At 39.9% G+C, this 23,100-nt stretch overlaps 1 protein-coding gene and 1 long non-coding RNA gene across 2 annotated transcripts in view; one reads left to right on the forward strand and one right to left on the reverse strand.

The window, feature by feature from the left end:
* Positions 1-2,816: 2,816 nt before the first annotated feature.
* LOC115239320 lies at positions 2,817-11,600 on the reverse strand. The gene is made up of 2 exons (XR_003884619.1): positions 11,426-11,600; positions 2,817-6,793 (listed from the first exon to the last, which is right to left on the reverse strand). It is a non-coding gene; the product is annotated as an uncharacterized LOC115239320 (long non-coding RNA).
* A 53-nt stretch (positions 11,601-11,653) lies between these two features.
* The window catches only part of LOC115239155 (paired box protein Pax-6-like), a 41,366-nt gene continuing 29,919 nt past the window's right edge, over positions 11,654-23,100 (forward strand). Inside the window, exons 1-3 of the mRNA XM_029813520.1 lie at positions 11,654-11,920; positions 18,293-18,593; positions 19,067-19,207. Coding sequence (XP_029669380.1) covers positions 11,654-11,920; positions 18,293-18,593; positions 19,067-19,207 — 709 coding nt within the window. The remainder of the gene's footprint in view (positions 11,921-18,292; positions 18,594-19,066; positions 19,208-23,100) is intronic.

Here is a 23,100-nt window from a genome sequence, read left to right on the forward strand (position 1 = left end):
AGTAAGGCCACCGATGAGCTCAACCGACCGATACCTGTACCTGTATCGGTACCGGGCTACCTGTATGAGTTGGTTTTCTTCATATCAATTTGGGTCTCGGAATGACCTGTCTCATTCCACCTCCAACTAATGCCCTTCACAATGTTCTTCGAAAAAAAGGAGTCGGGTTTCCTCTTTCCTTTTCCTATGCGCAGGTTGGGTCGCGAAGTCACCGCTGAAATTCGTGCGGACATTGGAGACGGACGTAGCGGGGCGCGGGGTTCACGTTGAGACATCTTCCCGAGGATGAGCACACGAGCTCCCGAGTTTGACGAGGGCACAAACGAACGAGAAACCAGTAGCCTCTCGTGGAAGCACCCCGCTGACCTCGTCCAATTCCCTCTTCGCCGAAGATTAGATGCACAGCGATGTTCTGACATGAGGAATGCTTTGCCGATGCCGAGAGTCTCGGAGTCTTTCGGAGGAACAAGGTCCTGTCTCTTCTGCTACCATATCCCGCGCACTTTTTTCCATTTTCGACGATGTTAATTCTCGATATATCTGTCACACGGCGGGAGGGAAGCCCCGCGAGAGGAAACGAGGCATCTAATTTGAATGCTACTATTTTAGTTGCTGCCAGTGATTCGACAAAATGTGGATGAAACTGCACTAGCTTATGTGACGACTTGTCAGAAAACTAAACAAAATGCTTTGTACTGGATTTAATACAAAGACGTTTTTGTAAACATAAAATATTAATGAATTTCAATACATATATGCAGCGGTTTTCTGAAATAAAAATAATTTTAAATTTAAACCAATAAAGACTGTTTTTTAAAATACATAAATATATAAACATTTGCAATAATTTTATTTTTATAAAAGCTTTATAAATATTCGTCGATTAGTTTAACCAAAGATAATAACAAAAATAATAACCTTATATATTTTTGATTGTTTTGTGATTTAACTCTTCCAAATATTATCATATAATAACAATGGTAGAAGAAATTATAGACAGAACGTTAAGCCGAGATTTACGTCAATGTTCCGCTATACGAACAAGTGCAGAGACAAATATCCATGTAGAAAGAAATCCCAGGACCATCGATTCTGCTTCTAATGCCTTGGACATGCGTTACTATCCAAAATCCAGTGAGATTGAGGGATGTGCCTCGATAAATGCCGTCGTGTAGATTGATTTAAAAGATTCTCACGGGCGATTTCACTTCGAGCCATGGAGAAAACGAATCATTGTCGAATCAATTTTTTCATGTATGATATATGGTCGTTCTCGCGCAGATGACTAATCAGAGAGCCAACTGTTTCGTAGAGAATTAGAAAAAAACCAAAACGGTTATATTAACGTCGTCAGTTATACACCGCGGTCGAATAAGCGAATATGATCTCTGAGATTTCTTCTATTTTCGCACAACTCGCCCTTTACACAACCTGCCTTGTATCTTTACGTATCACCATGTATCAGACATTTCTTCGATATTGGAAATAGGTGATCTAACGGAACGACATTTCCTTGGTAAGACCAAGCCAATCGTGAAATGTTTCTTTTTTTTTATATAAAAATCACAGAGTATAACATCTTTTCTCTTCCATAAATAGAAAATATGAGATAAAAAATGCTAGAAAGATGGCAAAAAATAATATATATAGAATTTTAATAAACATTATACATATTTTATATTTGTAGAAAAGTACTCTTTATTCATTATTTTAGGCAATTTAAAAAAGCATACATACAATTATCATTGACAATAAATTTTTTATAAAACGTGATATAAAAAGACATATTTTTGACAACAATATAAAGATCGAAGAAATGCATCTATATTAAATGTCGCGAATGAATGCATTTATTCGCCTATACACATACACGATAATCGAAGGAGAGGAATATCTATATGGGATATCTCTCTCCCATGTATGCATATATATGCACGTTAACATATCGCACAAGTTAAGATAATTGGTCGTACGATCGGAACAAATATTATTTCTTCGAACAGAGAGTCGCGAGGGAGGATTATATTTGTATGATAATACTTCACACTCGGCTGGCTTTTTGTAATGGAAGAGGGATCTATGCATTGGGGGAGCGCGCCCAGTGAGTCGACTTGCTATTATACGATGTAATCAGTACTCCATAAATATCGGCGCTTTCACCCCCATCTACCGTTAAGGATTCAGATAAGTGCTATGTTTTATAGACGCGTTACGCTGATCGTTTTAACGGGTCGGGATAATACAAGGATAATGACAATGAATACTTGAGCGATTGTCGCTTCTTACGCATAAATCGTGAAAAGCCCCGGCGACTCATCTTTAATAATAATAAAAATTTAAAATTTCATTATTATCGTATTATTTAACATACAGAATATGAAAAATATAATATTTAAACGATGTACATATAAAGAATATAAAATGTTAATTATTATTCAATACATTTTATACATTAATTATGTTTTAGGTATCCGATAATTTCAAGAGATAACATAAAGCAGCATACACAACAATGCCACGTGATCTTGGTAGTTTCAAATTCTTCGAAGATGACACCGTTGTTGCTTCTTCAAGGGTATCTTTGTACAGAGAGCCGCAACTTTCAAGAAACTGCGCCTTACGGTACAGGATAAGAGGCAGAAACAAATCCGCCACCTCTGGATGTGAGAAACTGTGCGATAGCTGATACGATGGTTGTCCCGGTAAGCTGTCTAGGAATGCGTCCCTCTCGCTCAGTCTCCCATTCTATTTCGATCAGCTTCTGTCTTTCTTTCTCTCTTCGTCTCCTATTTTCTCTCTCTCTCTTTTTTTTCTGCTGCTCTCTGTCCGATGCGACATTCGAGAAGCCTTCATCAGGCTCCAATATCCAGGCATATCGTTTCGTCTGGCACCCTGTCGGAGGTAGATCAAATCAATCTCGATCGCGGTGCGCTGTGCTCGACCCTTTTCTAACTTCTTGAGATGTCCGCGTTAATATCATGCCGCGTGAAATAATATTATTCACCGTATGATGCGTCTTCTCGGCTACCAAACCTGTTCAACCACAACTGCATTTCTGGAAGGTTAAACTAAGAGGATAACTGAATACTTCCAGAAATGATGAAATTAAAAAGATCGGATTTTTATTATAGAAAATATTACGTCAATATTTTTCATATTTTTCGTGTAACTAATATTACATATGAATATCATTTAGTCAGTTGAATATTTTTTGTGATCAATAATATAAGTAATTCTAATCCTCCTGCTGTTGTTTATTATTTTCTATTTCAATAACATTTTATGAAAAAATTTAATATTTGCCAATGTAAATATAACAATAAATATAGACATTTGCGTATATATAGGATAAAGCTAGATATATTCTACGCTATCTAGGCGCACATACATTTGCGCCTAAATCCGAGCCAAATTGTGTTGGTAAACACGGGCATTGTTCGCGAAGGAAAACCGCCGGGACGCGTTTACGTCACGCCGCCTATTCTGAAAAGTAATCTACACCGTATTGTCGTCGAGACGAAGCGCGCGCCCGACCATCCACGAAAGACTTAGCGCCCCTCTCCCTCCTTTCCATCCGGGCTCTTTTCGCTCTTTAGCGCAGGCTTTAGCCCCGCGATATTCACAAGGACGCCGCGGCACGATCTGTCACGGGCATCGAGAATCGCGGTCGGATGATCGCGCGTAAGCGCGTTATTCGCAGCGGCCTTTCAGACCTCGGCGGTATCGTTGCCTCTTACCCGGGGGTTAACACTCGGTACAAGAAGTGGGGGTAAGTCCCACCACGTCGGCATTGGTCGCCATCACCATCGGGATTATCTCCGGGCCTCGGTATCCCATGTTCTCTCTGGCCGCCTCTCTTCTTCTCTTACCTGATCGCACTCTCTGAGAATTTAAGCGCTATCCGCGCGAAATATTGCTCGAAGTAGCGATAGACACAATGGAGCTTATTCGCATTCTGCATTTACGTCCAATTGCAATCGTTTGATTTTCGGTTTTGATTTACTTGATAAAAACCTCATTCCACGTTTGTCGCGGGCTTTTTCGCAGGAATTACATATTCGGTTATGTAGATGCTTATTTTTTTTATATTTACAAAGATGGCTTATCTTAAATTGTAGAATTTCAAGTTTCAATGAAAGTTTTCGTAAGAAGTATATTACGGAGTTTCGTCAATGTATTCCAACTGCAAAAGTGGCTAAGAAAGTTTATGGGAATACATATTTATATTTCATTTCTTTTTTTTTTTTTCTTATAAATTTCGTAGTACCCAAGAAGATAGTTTAACTTCAAGTTTAAACTCCAATGTTTCGAAATGAGTATACCTTCTTTAATATTTATTCTTCTGTAAACTCTAATAATGTAAATAATTTTTTTTTTCTACTTATTAACTTCATTAAATTTCCATAAAAATTCAACTTAATTTAAACACATTATATCAAATCAATATCATTTCAGATACATTTTTAAGCTTTGTACCTATAGTTAATTTAACAGAATACCGAAAGTATCGTACTTTTTAAAGGCGAGGACTAGAAGGACAAAGATATAGACACGCGCGCCGCTTTCTGGCCGTTTCTATCGCGTCGCAGCTGTAAAACGCATACCATCGGCTCAGTATCCACGATGCCTAATTTTCGAGAGTATGTCCGGGGGAGAGAGAGAGGGGGTCAGGAACCACCTGGAACCCCGGATCAAGGGAGTGAGACTATTCGGATGCGCCGAGCCGTGCAACGAGCCCCGCCGCGAAATAAGGGATGCTCCTCCACCCTGTCCCCGGCCCCGCCGGTTTCGACAGTGCCGTAATGCGGTAACCTTCGTCGTGTTCCTGGCTCTCGACTATCGCTTTTTTACAACGGGCACATATACACGTGTAACTAATACTGAGACGTCGTTTGGGGTAGCCTTCGCCCGAAGGGTAGAACCGAGACTTAAACACGAGCATACTTACCGCATGTTGCCATAATGAGTCGCGGGGTCGAGTGCATCGAGGAGGGAGAGATGGGATGGTGGGGTCGGGTCTCCCTCCCTCCTCCACTCCTGCTCTCTTTTCATTCAACGCCGCAAAGAGCGGCCGATGCCTCTAAAGGAAGATTAAAGTGCCGCGATCCTCGGCAGTTTGTTTATCGGCCGGCTTTCTCTTCCTCTCGCTCTCTGTCCGCGTCGTCTTTTTTTTTCTTTTTCACTATCTTCTTCTGTGCTTTCCTTCCTTCATCTTTGCCCTTTCTTCTCTCCCCGTCGTGCACTTTGTATACGTCCGATCCGTTATTACGAAGTAATAAAACCGAAGAGCGCTTTTTTCGCGAGCGATCTTTTCGCGTTCTTAAACTGAAGACGATAACGTAATATTTTTATAACTGGCAGATATGATTGATTAAAGAATTTTAATCAGTATTTATCCAGATGTTCATTTAGAGCTTTGTTGTTTGGCTTCTCTCCCTTTCTTTTTTTTTCTCTTTTTTTTTATCATTATACATGTCAATGTTTTTTACCAGTCACATTATATATACTATATAAATAGAGCGTGCATCCTCTCCTGCGAAGCATATCAATAATTTTTCATTCTTGCTCTAAAATCACTGGTTGCAAATTCAATTTATTAGTGTGCATTTCTGCAGCATTGCTCGACAACTGTACAAGTTACCTATTCCTCGTTCACAAAGCGCAAGTAAAATCATCTCTGTATGCCATAGTATACGCAGTATGTACGCGCTGGATGTACAAGGGTTCAATCGCGGTTTTGCGAGGGGTTGGAAGTCGGCATACGGAGGGACGCGGCACAGGGGATGTTTCGGAGAGTAGGGCGTACACACACCGGCGGAGGGAAAACATGGTGGCCAACTGGTTGCGGCATTCATCAGAGGCGGTGCTCCGCGTACCTTTTGAGATCTCGTCTTTTTTATCGTTTTCCGTGCACACGCGTACCTCGGCACGAAGAGGGACGGAAAAAGGGAGAAAGAGTGAGAGAGAGAAGGGGGACGCGAGTGGCTCTCTATGAGAAAAACTCTCCATTGAAACTATCGACGAGAAAGGAGCCGCCTCCGTGTCGGCTCCCTTTGCGCGATCCGCTTCGATCCTTGGACGAGGAATCATCCAGAGGTATTTACACCTTCTTTACGCCGAAGAGCCGCACGCAGCGCATTATCGCCGGGCTCTGCTTAATCATGCGTGGCGCGCGCGCCCTGCCATTTACAAAGCTGCACGTACGTAATGGTAAACGTCGTCACAAAGAAAGCGCTTTTCTCCCTTAGCCATGCGTATGTCGTGTGAAACTCTCCGCGTAAATATAATATCTTTGAAAAAAGTCGCGTAAAAAAAAACATATTATTAATATCTGAAAAATTGCGTAATTATAGAGCGAGCCGTATTCATATCCCTTTAATTACGATCAACGATAATTGCATCTCTAGCATATCAATCTTTATTACTGCGAGAGTCTTTTATATTTAATAGTCAGCAATTCCAAAAGATGACAATCTGTCCCGAAAAGATACACATATTTCCGTAAGTTATCATACCTCGCGAAAGTTCGCAGATGAACGCGAGATAAAGCGGCGGCATGGCGCTTGCATTTGCGACGTATGGTCCGAAGGAAGAATGGAAACAGGCAAAGCCGCGCGGCGTGGATCAGAAACGAGAGGCAAATCTCCCTCTCGGATGTTTCCAATTACATTTACGTCTCTACATCCCCGTCTTCCTTCTTGCGCCGGTGTCTGATTACACCGCGATGTCGGGCGCCCCGTTCGCCGCAAAGAGATGCACTTGCTGCGAGATCCGCGTCGCCGGGCGCCGAAGCCTGAAATCAGAGAATAATAAAATTCACCTAACGCCGCCGTGTTTTACGGGTCCCCGATTTCCGCGTAACGAGCGTAACTCGTAGAAGGGCGATCGCGCGGAGAGTAATCCGATAGGTTCGGCGGCGAAAGTTTCGCGAGGGTAACTATGTTTCGGCAAAGTTGGCCTTTAAAGAGCGCCGGATATCGAGGCGCAGCTTGTACTCATTCTTGTGCATGAATAACCGATTAACACATTACTGGGTATTCAAAAATATACATATGTCCTCGCGCTCATTCATTCGCTATTGTTTATACGAAATGCTACTCGTTATATATAACTTGCGTATTAATTATATATTTACATCATTATACATATATATTTTTCTGAAACGACAGGAATGTACACGGAATAAAAGCAGATATCGCGTTTGTAGTAAATTGCTCGATTGTTACCGCTGTTGTTATTATACGTACATGGCTAAATCAATTACTGGCAAATTGTAATTATTATTCTCGGCGGCGTATCTTTGTTCCGCGTAATTTTTTTTGTTCCGATAATCACATTGCGCCGATCTCTTTTTGTCGTGGAACGACACATTTAAAGCCCGCGAGCGCATAATCCATTGTTCACACGGATAATTTTATTAATGTACATTAATCCGCGTGTTCCATGCGTTCAAATGTCCGTATTGCAGTTCGTTAACTTAATGGCGATTATCAGGATGAAATACAACTCGTAAATGCGCGAGGCGCAATCCGGATAAGCCGAAAGGCAATAAAGAGGAATTGTAAATGCTTCGGATGAAAATGCTGCCAACAATGCGGCCTCGATAGTATTCTGTTCATGTTAAACGTTCGAATAACACTGTTACGTATGAAATCGGCTCGATTAAAAATACTGCTAAGCGTTAGTTGTTTCGTACAATATATTCGATACAGTAATAGGCAGAAATATACGAAATCCGCATATACAAATTTGCGAACGATACCGCAAAAAAATTGATGAAAAAATAATATAACAGTTTGGAATAATATTATACGACAATGATAAAGAGAGAAAAAAAGATTTATCTATTATTTATAAATTATTTTATTTTTTCAATGTATTTAGACATATTTGGACAATTGTATCAATAAGAAAGAGAACTATATATATTTTAATTAACTTAGTTTTGCATCAGCGATTATCCGAAATGTCAATGTTATATATCGTAGACAAACGCACGTACACATGGGATTTGTCGCGTTTCGATTCCGACTTGATAAATCCAATTGTACGCGGTGGCTAAAGCCGAAAGATACACGAGAACCGTGTCGAAAGACACGCTACCGAACTTTGACAGCGACTTGCTACCCCGTGTTTCATGGCTATCAACCGAAACCTACCTATACTAGCTGGGAATATTAGCGTGGATATAATACTAAAGACGTTATTATCCTAATAGTTTTCGCATACTCTCCGATTGATATCGTTTTTGCAATTTTGCGAATCCGATTGGAAAAAGTGCAGTACGTTGAAATCCTCTCGATAAATTGTTCCTTGAAACGTGATATATGTATTTATCTTATGTTAGAGATAAATCTTACATAAGTCAAATTTTAAAGTATTAACACACAATATATACACACAAATTAAAAGAAAATATATATTTTTTAAATATTATATAGAGGTAAACGATGTAATTCAGCGGTAAAAAAGTTAAGATGCAATTAAAACCTTCAAAGTTTGATTTAAGTTACTTTAAAAATAAAAGTAGCCACACAAAAAATGAAATTGATTAATAAACACAGGAAATTTTTTCGCTAAAATATTCACGTATATTTCTTTAAAGATTTAAAACCTTATCTCTTCCGCGTTAATCTGTCTATCATTCGACGTTTTTGCATTTTTATTTTGCAACTTTTCGCTGAATCGCTTATGTTGTCATCCCTCGTTAACTATAGTCCTCTCTTTTATCGGTTGCTTTGAAGGCCAGACAGGACAGATCTTTCGTTGAACGTTCTACGCACGACATCGATTCTCGTGCTCCGGCTTCGATTAATCACGCCTGGCTGATTAATTGCATACTCGGTCGGATACACGTATTTAGTGTCGCGAGGGTAGCAAGATCACCTTGCCTGATAATTAAGTACCTACTCTGCGACTATGTACTATCCTTGCGTGTATATTCATGATAAAGTAACGCTTTAATTCGGGAAATTACTACAATACTTGGTACAAATGCACACAAATCCAACTGATCCTACAACGTTTAGATAACTTTTAATCCTTCTTCTCAGTTTTTTATTGTGTAAATATATATGTAAAGAGAAAAAGAGAAAGCGGGAGAGAGAGAGAGAGAGAGAAAGAGAGAAGAGAGAAAAAATTTATTTGTGAGAATTTAAAGATCTCTTGAAAACAGAAAAAATAAATGAATATTAAAAGAAATTTTTATATAATTTGAGAATATAAGATCTCGTGCGATATTTTTTTTTCTCCTACTTTTGTCTTCTACGAACTTCAATTTATTTTATTATAAATGTCAAATGCTTTTATCGACGGTTATATCAGGCTGATGCAGTTTTTTTATTTCCACTCGCACATTACTAATGGCAGGGGACAACGTGTGGGATAAAATCGTATTGTAAAATCAATTTTCCGTCGTATAATGCTGACAATGTGAAGTTATGATTGGTACGAACAATCGGCAAGCATACATGCGCTTTTCGAATATAAAAATAATTGGTAGTCGACGAGATTTTTTTCGCGAGCGATGGGAGGAGATTTTATACGGCGCGACGAATGATGAAATAATTTGCGCGTCGACTGGATGCAACTTTCTCGACGGCTCACATTGTATCTATGTTGCATATTTTTTGCTGCATTATTTCCCCCGAGCGCGTCGTTAATCGCGCCGATTGCCACGCTGGTGAGAAAGAGCTAGATACGCAGGTAATTGGCGCCTAATTGGACCCACCTGTTCCATCCGACCGAGCAAAGAAATCTCGACTCTCTTACGGTATTTATTTTAAGCGAAGGGGTTGATCTCTTTTTCTCTCTCTCTCTCTCTCTCTTTTCGTAATCTAACACTTGCATTGATCCCTTTGACAATAAATCACAGATTCAAAAGTAAATATTACCTTTCAACTCAACCATCAGCTTTATTTACTAAATATATATTACAAAAATGCATTTGTTTTAATTCCGCGCAACTGTTTTGTGCGACTTGCTTTGTATGCGAGGTAATCATTTTAAAGCGCTCGCTAATTCTCAAAGAAAGAGCAAACGCCGGTTTTTATTCGCAGCAGCCATTATCTCTCATTAGAGTGGGTTCTTTTAGCGGAATCCTACCGCGTCTCTCTTATGTCAACCCACACTTATATATATATATATACGGAGAAAACGTGAAAGATAAAATAAAAGCAAGAGAAAAGGGGTGCCGGAAGAGGGTTGGATGAAGTTCCATGTACTAACACAATGCTCATGCATATATGCGACTGCATATATAGACAAAATCGGAGATAAAAAAATCGGACGGATTGCCGAAGGCAGATAAATCGGAGGGTGGATTATGACGATGATTGCATGATGGATGCTCTTTTTCTCTCTCTTTCTCTCTCTTTTCGTAATCTAACACTTGCATTGATCCCTTTGACAATAAATCACAGATTCCATAGAGATTTTTTCAATCACTTATGGAAATTATTTTCCTGCCGAAAAATACCTACTCTAATTATTCATTTATTGAATTTACAGATTAGAAATAATGATTACGTTTTTATTGTAATATATTCTAAGTTTTACGTTTTTAGAATAAGCACAATAAAGCATTCTTTTTATTTAATGCCTTGTGTGTGTGTAGTATAAATATTATATCATAAATTATATACATATATATATATACGGAGAAAACGTGAAAGATAAAATAAAAGCAAGAGAAAAGGGGTGCCGGAAGAGGGTTGGATGAAGTTCCATGTACTAACACAATGCTCATGCATATATGCGACTGCATATATAGACAAAATCGGAGATAAAAAAATCGGACGGATTGCCGAAGGCAGATAAATCGGAGGGTGGATTATGACGATGATTGCATGATGGATGCTACGCGTGAAAACGGCATCAGGATGTCAAACTCGACGTCCATCCACGCGTCAAACTATTCTTATCCACCTTGTATTCAAAATATGTATGAATGGGTAAGATCGTGAAAAAAATCAAGCTCAATAAAATCAACAAATTAAAATTCATTCATATTATTTGTAATTGCAAAGAAATAAACTAATCAACACTGCGAAAGTAATCTGTCTGATAGGAAACTCATTTCAGATGTAAATCTTAATTGTTAAAGAAGATAATAAAACAATTTTTTTTTATTAATTTAATAAATTGTAGTAGAATCAAATATATGATCAAAGTTCAATACAACATTGAATAGTAGATTCAATAAACGTTAAAATTTGAAATAAGTTTAAAATTTTCGAATAAATATTTCAATTATTCCACTGCAGCATTATAACATGTCACTTTGACAAAAGGATAGCGAATGAGAAAAAGACAAAGGAATCGGAGTCGCCCGCGCGGAGGAAAGAAATTTACGCGAGACTCAAGTAGTATCCTAATTTCGCATTTTTTTTCACACACTCACGCGTGCACACAACAACAGACTTACCTCGTCGGTGCGAAAAATCCTGGCGGAACGGCTCGGCAGAAGTAGATAGAGAAAGAGACGGTCGGACGACGACGGGCGACGGCCGGCGACGGCGTTGCGTGCGAGAGTGGCGTCGCGACGCCGGGCGTCGGCGTGAACCTCGCACGCGCTGCGTTCCGCAGCATCCCGCGCCGAAAACAATGGCGTCGTCGGGGTTCCCCGATCAGACCGGGGAACGGAGCACCGCCCATGATAGGCACCGCCTCCATGGTAGAATGTCAGATCGCGGTGATCGGGCCGCATCAAAAGCGCCGCTTGGAGTTGCGCGACGCCAAGCCGAGTCGAGCTGCGCGGCACGATTGTAGTTTATCCCCACTGTCGGCGAGCATGACGAGCCGCGGCCACGCCACCGATGGTATGGCTCCACCCAGATACCAGCGCTGGTCCTGGTCGAGAAGCCTCGTCAGGGGCAACGTTGCCCGGAGGCAAGGCAACTGCCTGGTCGACACTCGGCTTGTACAGAACGAAGAAGAGAGAAGGAGAGTGAACGGGGGAGAAAGGAGAAAGGATGAGGAACAGAGACGGCATGAGGCGCAGCAGGGGAGAGAACAGGGACAACACCGACCGAAGGGAGACGGTGTGTACGAGGGAACGCGCTTAGGGGTGGGGGTGCCGAAATCGTGCGGCAGGGATCTCCGCATGCGGGAAGGCAGACTCTGGTGGTCAATCGGGCGCCGCGCACCGCAGCAGCGACGCGTCACTGCACCCCTGTTTTGGGAGTCGGGCACGTGCTTCTTTCCTCTCCACCGACGCCGCGCGTTCAACTGCACTCCGGCTCGCAGCATCTCGTCCGCAGCCAGCCAGGCGCGATAAACTTCGATAAACCGCCGAGAAGAGCCCGCGCTTCTCCACGCTCGTACCCGGAAAGCGTTATCGTGAGAAGACAGCTCCTGGATATTCTTGTTTCTATTTTAACGCGGGGTACGGCGTCGATTTGAACGTTATTTGCGCGCTCTTCTCGCTTGACAAGACCTCGCCGCGACCTTGAGGACGTGGTCCCGGTCTCTCGGATCTGTCATCGTGCCTCGTTCAAAATTGACAGCAACAATCCGCGTTTAATCGTCAACAGTGTGGATTCAACGTGGCGAGATTCGATGCACTCTCGTTAAACTGTGCAATTCTAGTGTAACAGTGAGATCAGAAGTTGAATCGCCGCATATCCACTCGTCGACAGCTGATTCCTTGAGATTCCTTCATCGGCGCGGCAAACTGAGGAGCTCGAGAGCTCCGATCCACGGGAGCTGTGCCGAGAAAGTATCGTGAACGGAGCAACGTCGTCGCGGATTGTGCTTTCAGCTGGTGCCTGGATCCGGCCTGACCACGGCCATTCTCGACACGGTACGTTCGCATTCAATTTGCGATGAAAAATTAAACGGGATTTCTTAACATTTTATCGGCACTGTGTAAGTTTAAGAATTTTATTTGCAGACGCACACAGGCTTTTCCCTGAAACGTGTGGTTAGTAAAATGTTAAAAACAAAGCTTATATTAGTTAGCTAATTGTGATTTATGTTCAAATTTCAATTATTTTGGATATAATTATCCATTGTCAAGTATAATACTTTCATTTATTATAGTATTTGTATAATGATTCTATGAAAAAAAAAAACCAAGGGGGGTTTCCGTATTTCCTTTTTAAATCACATTGTTCTTGTTTTTTAATGGATGAATAATATCTCTTCTCATTTCTGAAGCACTTTGTGTGCTGCAAATAGCCGTCGGACTTTTTATATTAGCGCTATATTAATTCCTGACAACTGATTACTGATATAATTAAATAATTATTACTTTTAGAAAAAAGAATTACAAGTAAACCGCAATTGTCAATTTAATAAATTAATTTCAATGTTTAGAATTTCATATAATCAATTACAAATACAAAGTCTGAATATTAAAGAATATTTATGACTTTTTTAGTGTAAATTGCTTCATTATAAATGTAATATCCTTATTATATTTTCCATATATTTTTCTGATTATTCTATATAATTTGTATACGGTTGGATATAAACGGTTTTAACGATATGTAACACATAAAATCTTTGAGAAAAGTGATTTACTACAAATTACATATGTGGATTTTATCACAATTGTTTTGTATTTATAAATAGACTATTTCCATGACTAAGAGTTACAGATTTTTATGATGTATGTTTTTTTTCGGTTTAAGCAAGGTTTGATTTACAAAATTACGAGATTTTTTTATTTCATTTATATAATAAGTGCAAAGAAATATATTTTGTTGCTCGACAACAACGGTGGGAAGGAAACGAATTTTCCCTGCAGAATTGCCTCTTACTACCTATAGAAAACTGTAATAAACCGAAATAGAGGTAATAACTTGGGCGCACGGCGTGGTGCGACGGTTAGCTACAAATTGCGCGTGGCACAATGGCGTTGTTAACGACCGAGTACCTCATTATGATCGCGAAAAAAAGCTGTCGATTGCAAGCGGAATGCATCGCACTTGTTTGACGAAAGTGCGAGAGGCAATATCGCTGTGCTTTTTATGAGAGCTTCGGTTTTTTAACGTACAAGAGACGCTCTATTTATGTTCTATTATTATATTCGTTCTATTATGATCTCGTTCCAGGATCAATTTGAATTTGGAGTTTGTGTAACTCGTTGATAAAACTTGTACGATGAAATTACGTTTTAAAGAGAGCGAAAAACGAGAGAAAAATTTTCATTGGTCATTCTGTTATTATTGTCCTCTTACATTTTACGTCTTTATTGTATAACTATAATTCACTATAATTTATTATATTTCACTATTATATAGAGAATTTTACTATCGCAAATATATAAAAAAATTATCAATAAATGTGGGTTTTAATATTTTGCAGCTTTTTGCATATTTTGCAGTTTCTCTCTCTCTCTCTCTCTCTTTCATTATTCTTTATATTTAAATTTTAATGAGTAAATCGCAACGTTTTTATTATCTTTTTCGTAAACAGCACTTGCAATTTTTAAAGGGGAATTATGAAAGAAGAGCGCATTAAATTATATTTCATCAGAAGTAATTTTTTATGTAGCTCTGTATAGAATTCCATATAATACAATATTTGAGTTTTTTTTACATTGTTTCAGCTTGCATGTTTATTCGAGAGACACATTGTTGATATTATTTCTAGACGAAAGAAACGAACACGTTTTGCTCATTGAAAGTGATACAATCTTGGAAAATAACAGATGTCTCTTCTCTAGTGCTTGACAAAGAAAGCGTTCGCGTACTTCAGAGATTTCATGAAAAGCCCTTTGTCGTGCCTAAAGCGCTGAAGGCGGAGGGAAAAAAGGACAAAGCTGAGAAAAATCTTAATCTCAATTATTCACTAATTTTGAGTCTCTTCTCTTGTGGTTTTTCGGTTAAATTGATTGATGTTAACGTTTCGTGTTTTGCACAGGAATGTCTAATCAATTTTCTCTGTAATTATGTGACGTATAATTATAAATCTTTATCTCATCAAAAAATATATATTTATAATGTATATTAAAGAGAAAGAGAGAGAGAGAGAGAGAGAGAGAGAAAGAAAGAGAATATTGATACACAAAATATTATTAATCAAAAGATATTAGTTTCAATAAATTGTCTTAATTTAAGACTAAAAAATTATTAAATTTAGTGTTTCTCTCTCATTCTCTAGAAAAAAAATCACATTATATTATTATATAGAGAAATGTGATATATATCTGATAGTTATTCATTGTAGTGCACGTATGAAATGCGTCGGAGAATTAAAAACGATTAACTTGTGTATCCAATTCGAATTAGCGTGACGTAGTGCGAATGTACGCGCTCGCAGTTTACTGCCGGCATTCTAATTGGCGTAAATTAATGCATCATGCTTAAACTTCCGCCTTTCGCGCTCGACGAGACGCAGGTCGTCTGCGAAATATTCCGCTTTTGTGTACCGAGAAGGTAGCGCGCGTCGTGTCGTTTCAACGAGACTAAACGCGCAGCTTGTTCCTCAGATCTCCGTCGCGTTCTGCACGTCGCGTTCTCCAGATGTCCGGATAGTTCTGAGGCAGTAATTTCATCTCGCGCCTCGCTAGCTAAAAATCCTGTAGTGTCCATGTGAAATAGCTTACCATTCCTATATCCCTTTATATTTTTTAAATAATTGATAATTGGAAATCTTGTAATTATGGCTGGCATATATTCGTCGATATAAAAAAGAGTATTTGAAGATTTATTGCTGTTATTAAAAGGTAGCACACGCAAATTTATTTAACTTTGCTTGTGTCACCGATATTCTATTATGTCTCAAAAAGAAATACGAAATTTATTTAGATATCACAAATTATCCATTAACATATGATGTAGAATACATTTCGTAACGTGTGTATTCTATGTATTTGTATGCGGTGATATTTATGGATCTTTTGCTACTTATTTTTATTCTTTCATCAAGTGACATAGATTGCTACCGCGAGGAAATGTCTTCTCATAATGTTAAGTATGTACAATATATGTATATACAGCATCAAAGATTAAATTATTTATCTTTCTGCCACTCGCGCGGAATCGCGTTTTGACAGCGGGATCCAATCGAGATCTCGTAGCGACGAGTACGATTTCTCTCTCTTTCTCTCCTTAAGAAGTAGCATCTCGAGAATGAGTCGCGACGAGAAGCGGAATGATCTCGCGGTCGACCACGTCCGTTTAACGACCCTTGGCTCGCCGCTTTACAGCTTGCACTTTTCGATCCGGTCAGGCGCGGGTATTGATGTCCCCCGCTTTGCCGTCGGCCGTCGTGACGTTACCGCGACTGGGCTTGAAAGGAGCTAATGATCTACGAGCCGCGCCGAATGACAATTAACGCTCTCGTCTCGACACACGCCGGCGTGTGATGATTAACCGTGATGAGACGAGGGGCACGCCGGAATGCGCATAGATGCGCTGCGCTCGCGCCTACATGTCGGATTTCTCGATCGTCAGGATATTGTCTCGATGATACTATAGGTATATTATTCGATAGTGCGGTGGTACGATTAGATCATTTCTCTTCATAGAAATTTTTTTTTCATGACATTTCTCGAAAATAGTTTTAAATAATTTGCATTAATTAGTTTTATTTATGTAATACATGGTTTAATTATCGGAAAATTTTGATAAATGGTAGGCAAATAAAATAGCAAGTAAATTGTGCTACATATCGTTACGAGAGTGCTACTCATTTCTCATGTATATAGATATAATATACATTTCCGGGTACAATTGTAAAAATAGAATAACTACCGATAATTATGCGTTATTTCAAAGTCACAGTATAGATATATACTTATAATTATTTTTAAGGTGCAATAATACTGCACATTTACTTTCTCTCTCTCTCTCTCTCTCTTATGAATATAGTGATACTTTGTTACAACATATGAAATACTATGCAACATATCAATATCTATAATTTATTCGCGATTATTGAGTCACTTTATTAACTATATTGCAAATACGAGAATAAAAAAAAATACTTGTTTCTGAAAAAATTAGATTTAATTTTGTAATCCATATTTTTCCGATTATATATCATAATCGTTTTAATTTTATGATAGCGTGAAAAAATCTTTGACAACACTTTGATATTTTACACATTCTCGCTAGATCTACCGTGCGTGAACTAATACGAACAAATTTATGCGGGATGTAATCACCCTTGGAAAAATTCGGAAATTTACCGCCGACACGGCAATGTTTATTATTTGTTCGGGCGCTATTTATTTTTTGGCGCACTTTGAAATTTGCTTTTGGCGAACCAGTTTCGACGGCGCCAATATTTACCGCGCTTCGCAGGCGATAATCCCTCGAATTATGTTCTTTGAAGCCACGTTATTTACGCGTACGGAAGGGCGTGTGCGACGCATCGTGTCGCGTTGCTTCCACACCGCGGATAGGTACAGGGATCAATTGAGTTTCTGTAAATTGTCATGAATTTATAAATCATTTATCATTGTAAAAACGTAAAATGATGTATGTAAAATAATATCGGGCGCTTTACACGGTTAATCGTCAACGCTGTTGCTATCGGCTAAGTGATTCACCGCCGTCGGCTGACGCGGACTCTCTTTCCCGCAAAGTAAAAATTTCATAATACGATTAAGAATGACGTAAAATCGAAACGCGCTCGCATCTGTTAATAATCCACGCTGTCGATACGTTATGTCGTTATGCTTGAAATTGGTTTTTGATCGCGCTCTGCACTAAATAATCATCGCGTCGCGATATATTCCCCGTGAGAGTTACGGCATTATCGGCGATATTATTTAGCTCTGATAATACGATATCGGTGTTATAGCATGTTATACGTATTTTAACATGTTTATGTGCAACATGTTTTTCTCTTTTTTTTTTTTTTTTTGTGAAAACGGTGATGGATTTTCAGCCTTCGATTTTTGTTTTAAATATAAAACGCTATTATTACCTTCTTCTCTTTTTTTATTTTTTAAATTTGGTTTGTATAATTATGTTACTATATTGTGTACTCTATTATAAACACAATTTAATATAAATAAAATTGTATGTTTATACTTCTGTTTCAAGAAAATTAAAAATAGAGAGATTTTATATAAGTAAAATTTTCCAAAAAATATACCTATCGCACAAACTTAATAGATGCATTTTACTGAATAATTATTAGATCTTGATTTTTGCTACATCAATTATCCAAGTAGTATAGTTATATATATCTACTTATAATTATCTACTCTTTTATATAAAAATGAATAACGTTGTATTCAATTAATGCTTTCACATAAATATCAACAGTCAGTCTCGAGTTAAGAGGAAATTATACAGAAGAAACTTGACCGTGCCATTCGGAATGATTTTAGCACTGTGTTAGCGTGGCCGGAGGTGGCGGCGGTGGAGACGGCGGCGGCGGCGGCAGCGGCGGCGGAGGCGGCAGTGGAGGCGGTCGGCTGAGCCTGCACCTTCGTCCTTGCGGAGGTAGCGGTGGCGGCGGTATCGCCGAAAGTGACAGCGCTTCGGATTATCCGCCGAGCGCTGCGGCAGCGCGGAGCAGGGAGGCTGCGGCGGCGGCGCTGCACGCGGCAAGAACCCTGTTGGGCGCGGGGGTGGCCAACCCTTGCTCGCCCACCCCCGAGCCGCCCTTCTGGAAGATGCCGCATAAAGGTCTGTCGAATCAATTTACTTAATTTTACGCGAGCGAATGCGAGAGACGGCGGGATGTTTGGCGATTGTGATTTGGAATAGTATTGAGAGCGGATGGTCGATAAGTTAACTCTTTGATCAGTAGTTGATGGATGTGTCCTTTGTCGATAGAAACTCTTGTCGAACGGATGGAGTTATTTATATACGAGACCTATAATTGATTTATTCTATGATAAAAAGTATCAGTAATTATAAAACGCTTTGTATATTAATTGGAAGTGTGAATAGAATGAAAACGAAAGACTTGCCGATCCTAGAAATTATAATAATCGAGTAATTTTTCTATTCAAATTGGAGAAGTACATATATATTGAAACAGAGAACAAGATGTGTAGATGTGCAAAGTTTTCGATCCTCTCGCTATTGCATCGGGTTTAATGATACTAGAACGTTTATTTTAACGACAGAAAATCGACTCTTTCTATAAATTCCAGAACTGCCGTGTATTTTTGCGGATGCTCCAATTACCGCGGTTGCTTGCGAACTATCCGACTATCACTCGGCAAACCAGACGGTTATAGAAAGAAGCAACTGTCGACACTGTCTACTCGCTGGTAATTTCGGTGCGATAATCAGTACGTACAGGCCCAGTAACCCGCAAGTACACGCATTTTATAGTCCCTAATTAATTAGTTAAAGGTCTGTCGCATTTATTTCCGATAACTCTAACAATAAGACAACAAACATGAATAATACAGCAGATTATAATACTAAAAATTTTAAGAATCATATATCACTTTATAGATATTAAAGATGTTATGTCATATTAATGTCATATTCAATCATAATATGTTAAATTTGGCAATTAGTTTGGTTAATGGCTTTTCATTTTTTAACAATAAATCTTGATGTATTATCGCTCCCGGTTTAAAGTTTTATTAAGCAGGTAAATGATTCTGATAAAGACTCGCGGTTTTTCCAGCAAAGTCGCGATCTCGCGATCAAGTTATACGAGAAAGGAACGAGTAAATACGCGTACGCTTATGGGCTTAGGTGGGCTCGCGGTTACCCTCGGGGGTTAGTCGGTAATTTGACACGCCTTTGGCCGGCTTCTGTCGGGCCAGCGGCCCCTTCGCTGGCGACTACGAAGGGTGGCGAAGAGTGGAGGCTCTCTTGCACCTCGAAAGATTCGTCCGCGCGACCCGCCAGCACCGCTACACACCCGGTAACAATCGGTTCGACTATCTCAAACCTCCCTTCCTTAATAAGGGGTGAAGGAGGGGTTGGGGGACGCTTACACTGCCAATTTGTCTCGATGCAACGTAATCTTTCTCCGTTAGAGAGCGGAGACGCGGGATCGCGTTACGCAACTATGGCCCACGCGGGATTATAATGGGACTTGTAGGAGAATATAAGTGCTTCCTCCCTCTCTCTCTTTCTCCCTCTCTCTCTCTCTCTCTCTCTCTCTCTCTCTCTCTCCCTCGCTTTCTATAGGTTCTCTCCTCGGAGTATTCATGTATAGTTCCAAGGCGGGCAATGCTCGCGTGGCACGAGCGCGCCCCTCTTTCATCCATCCAACCACTAATCTACCCCCTCTTGCACTCTCTTTTCCTCTTTCTTTTTACTTCGTACTATATATATATATATATCAGAGAACGAACTGCCTCTCTTACTCTTCGGTTCTCCATAAAATCCCCGGTAGCTATTTGAATCAAACGCCCGATTCATGAGAGCGCTTTATTTCGTTCTCGTCGTTACGCGAGATTTGTTAATGGTTATGGGCGTCGGGCCCCGCGTGCGTTGGTTACGGAGATCGGATCTCGCGCGTGCCAGGGTTTGGAGACTGCGGAGATTACCTGCTTCCGTTGCTCCAAGAGGATAATAAATGTCGGCGGTGCGAGATTATCCCCGCGACCAATCAATAGACTACGGCTCCGCAATACGTCTGCGAGGCTCGCCGATAACTTTTGCTAGTAGGCAGGCATATGTGAAGGAATCGATTTATTTCTTCGGATTGCATGACTGCCATATTGTGAAGAAAAAATATGCTGTACGAATTATTCAATCAGTTTCAAAGCAGCTGCATGCGAATTCTGGGATACTTTATGTAGGTATTAATTAATCTTTTCGTACCACGCGGGATTATAATGGGACTTGTAGGAGAATATAAGTGCTTCCTCCCTCTCTCTCTTTCTCCCTCTCTCTCTCTCTCTCTCTCTCTCTCTCTCTCCCTCGCTTTCTATCGGTTCCCTCCTCGAAGTATTCATGTATAGTTCCAAGGCGGGCAATGCTCGCGTGGCACGAGCGCGCCCCTCTTTCATCCATCCAACCACTAATCTACCCCCTCTTGCACTCTCTTTTCCTCTTTCTTTTTACTTCGTACTATATATATATATATATCAGAGAACGAACTGCCTCTCTTACTCTTCGGTTCTCCATAAAATCCCCGGTAGCTATTTGAATCAAACGCCCGATTCATGAGAGCGCTTTATTTCGTTCTCGTCGTTACGCGAGATTTGTTAATGGTTATGGGCGTCGGGCCCCGCGTGCGTTGGTTACGGAGATCGGATCTCGCGCGTGCCAGGGTTTGGAGACTGCGGAGATTACCTGCTTCCGTTGCTCCAAGAGGATAATAAATGTCGGCGGTGCGAGATTATCCCCGCGACCAATCAATAGACTACGGCTCCGCAATACGTCTGCGAGGCTCGCCGATAACTTTTGCTAGTAGGCAGGCATATGTGAAGGAATCGATTTATTTCTTCGGATTGCATGACTGCCATATTGTGAAGAAAAAATATGCTGTACGAATTATTCAATCAGTTTCAAAGCAGCTGCATGCGAATTCTGGGATACTTTATGTAGGTATTAATTAATCTTTTCGTAACATATTTCGTCACAACCGAAGAACATTAAACGGAGAATATTGCGTCAAAGATAACTCGTTTATATGAAATATTGAAAGATTAATAGAATATTAATGATACGATTGAGAAACTGCATATATACGCAAACACTATATTAAAATAGATTAATTTATTTTCATGATATTAAGGAGATTGCTGTTGTCTTTTTTTTTGTTTATTATGATAATGATTTGTTTAAATACAATGAGCATTAAGTATCAAGTTAGGATTTCGCGGTCCGTTACCTGACGCAAAATTACTGACGCAAAATTTATTTAATCGTACTGTGGCTACGCTCGCGGCGTCGAGATTATCGTGTTATCTCGCGCATTCTCACGCAAAGCATCTTGTTATCCGTGAATAGTAACGAGCGCGAATGAATAGTAACTAACCCCGTTGGTACAATTTTAGTATTTACAGTGGAAAGCTGTGCAGAGAAAAAAGGGAGAGAAAGAGAGATAGAGAGAAGGGGAGAAAACGATCTGCCTTACGCACGGTGTCAATAATAACGGGTGCGGTAATGAGTATGCGCTGTCGGAGACGGTGGCTGCTAATACTGCGCCGTCTCTTAACACCGTCCGTAATGAATTCGTCGTCGCTCGGAAAGCACGCGGGAGCGTCTCCGCTCTTACCGCGATTCAACTCATTAGAGAGCGTATGCCTGGCATGCCATCTTTGATGTCGCTGATGGGCGCCCACGAGATGAAGTTCTCTCTCGTCGGTGCCATGAGTTTATCACGAAACGCTCGGAGGCTATGCCGCGCGCAGGTTTGCTCATCCTTCAGGATCTCTACCCTGACGTGATAATAATATTTAGCCGGTGATACTCGACAAACGCGTCGGTTCCAGAAGCGCCTTCCACCCGTTGTGCCGTTCATAGATGCTAAACTATTACCGGAAATAAGAGATATTTTTTATGGATGCCGACGAATAAACAGCAATTCGTTAAATGAATTCGGAACCGACACACTCTGTAACTGATTACGTTCGGCCGGTTTCGAGTCGTAACGCGGGACTAATTACCCGCAAACTATTATTACATCCCATTAAACAACTATTCCCCTGCAAACTTTCTGTCATCGTTGGAAATTGGAGTGGCGTATTAGCCGCTTCGCTGAGTTGTTTTGTTTCTATTATCGGATAACGATCAATCGTTTCTTTCCAACGGGTTTAATGTTTATCCGTCTAGGATATACGTACAGTAGCTCACACAAAATTGATCAAGTAAAATTTTAAAACGTATCATAACACACTTGTATTTTTGTAATTTTGCTTCCTCATAAAAGGAAGCTTTGTTTTCGTGCAAAAATTTTTTTTTGTGTTTTTTATGTCAACGTATTTAGAATGTTCCAAAACGTCGAAAAATCATATTTTTTAAATATGTCCGTATGTATGTATGGAATGTGCATTGTACAACTTGTAACTTTCGCAATTTTTGAGATATCGGGCTAAATTTTTTTACATAAATAAAATATTATTAAAGGATGGTTGGTATTGAATTTGGTGAGGATCGGTGAAAGGGTTCATTTTTCATAAAATTTTGAATTTTTTGAGAAATGTCTATACACGCTGTAACTTTGGTAAATTTTGAGATATCTTCCTCTATGAGAAAGTCAAAATTGAAA

This window comes from Formica exsecta, unplaced genomic scaffold (genome assembly GCF_003651465.1).
Source record: "Formica exsecta isolate Colony F162 unplaced genomic scaffold, ASM365146v1 scaffold116, whole genome shotgun sequence".
Classification (NCBI taxonomy): Eukaryota; Metazoa; Arthropoda; class Insecta; order Hymenoptera; family Formicidae; genus Formica; species Formica exsecta.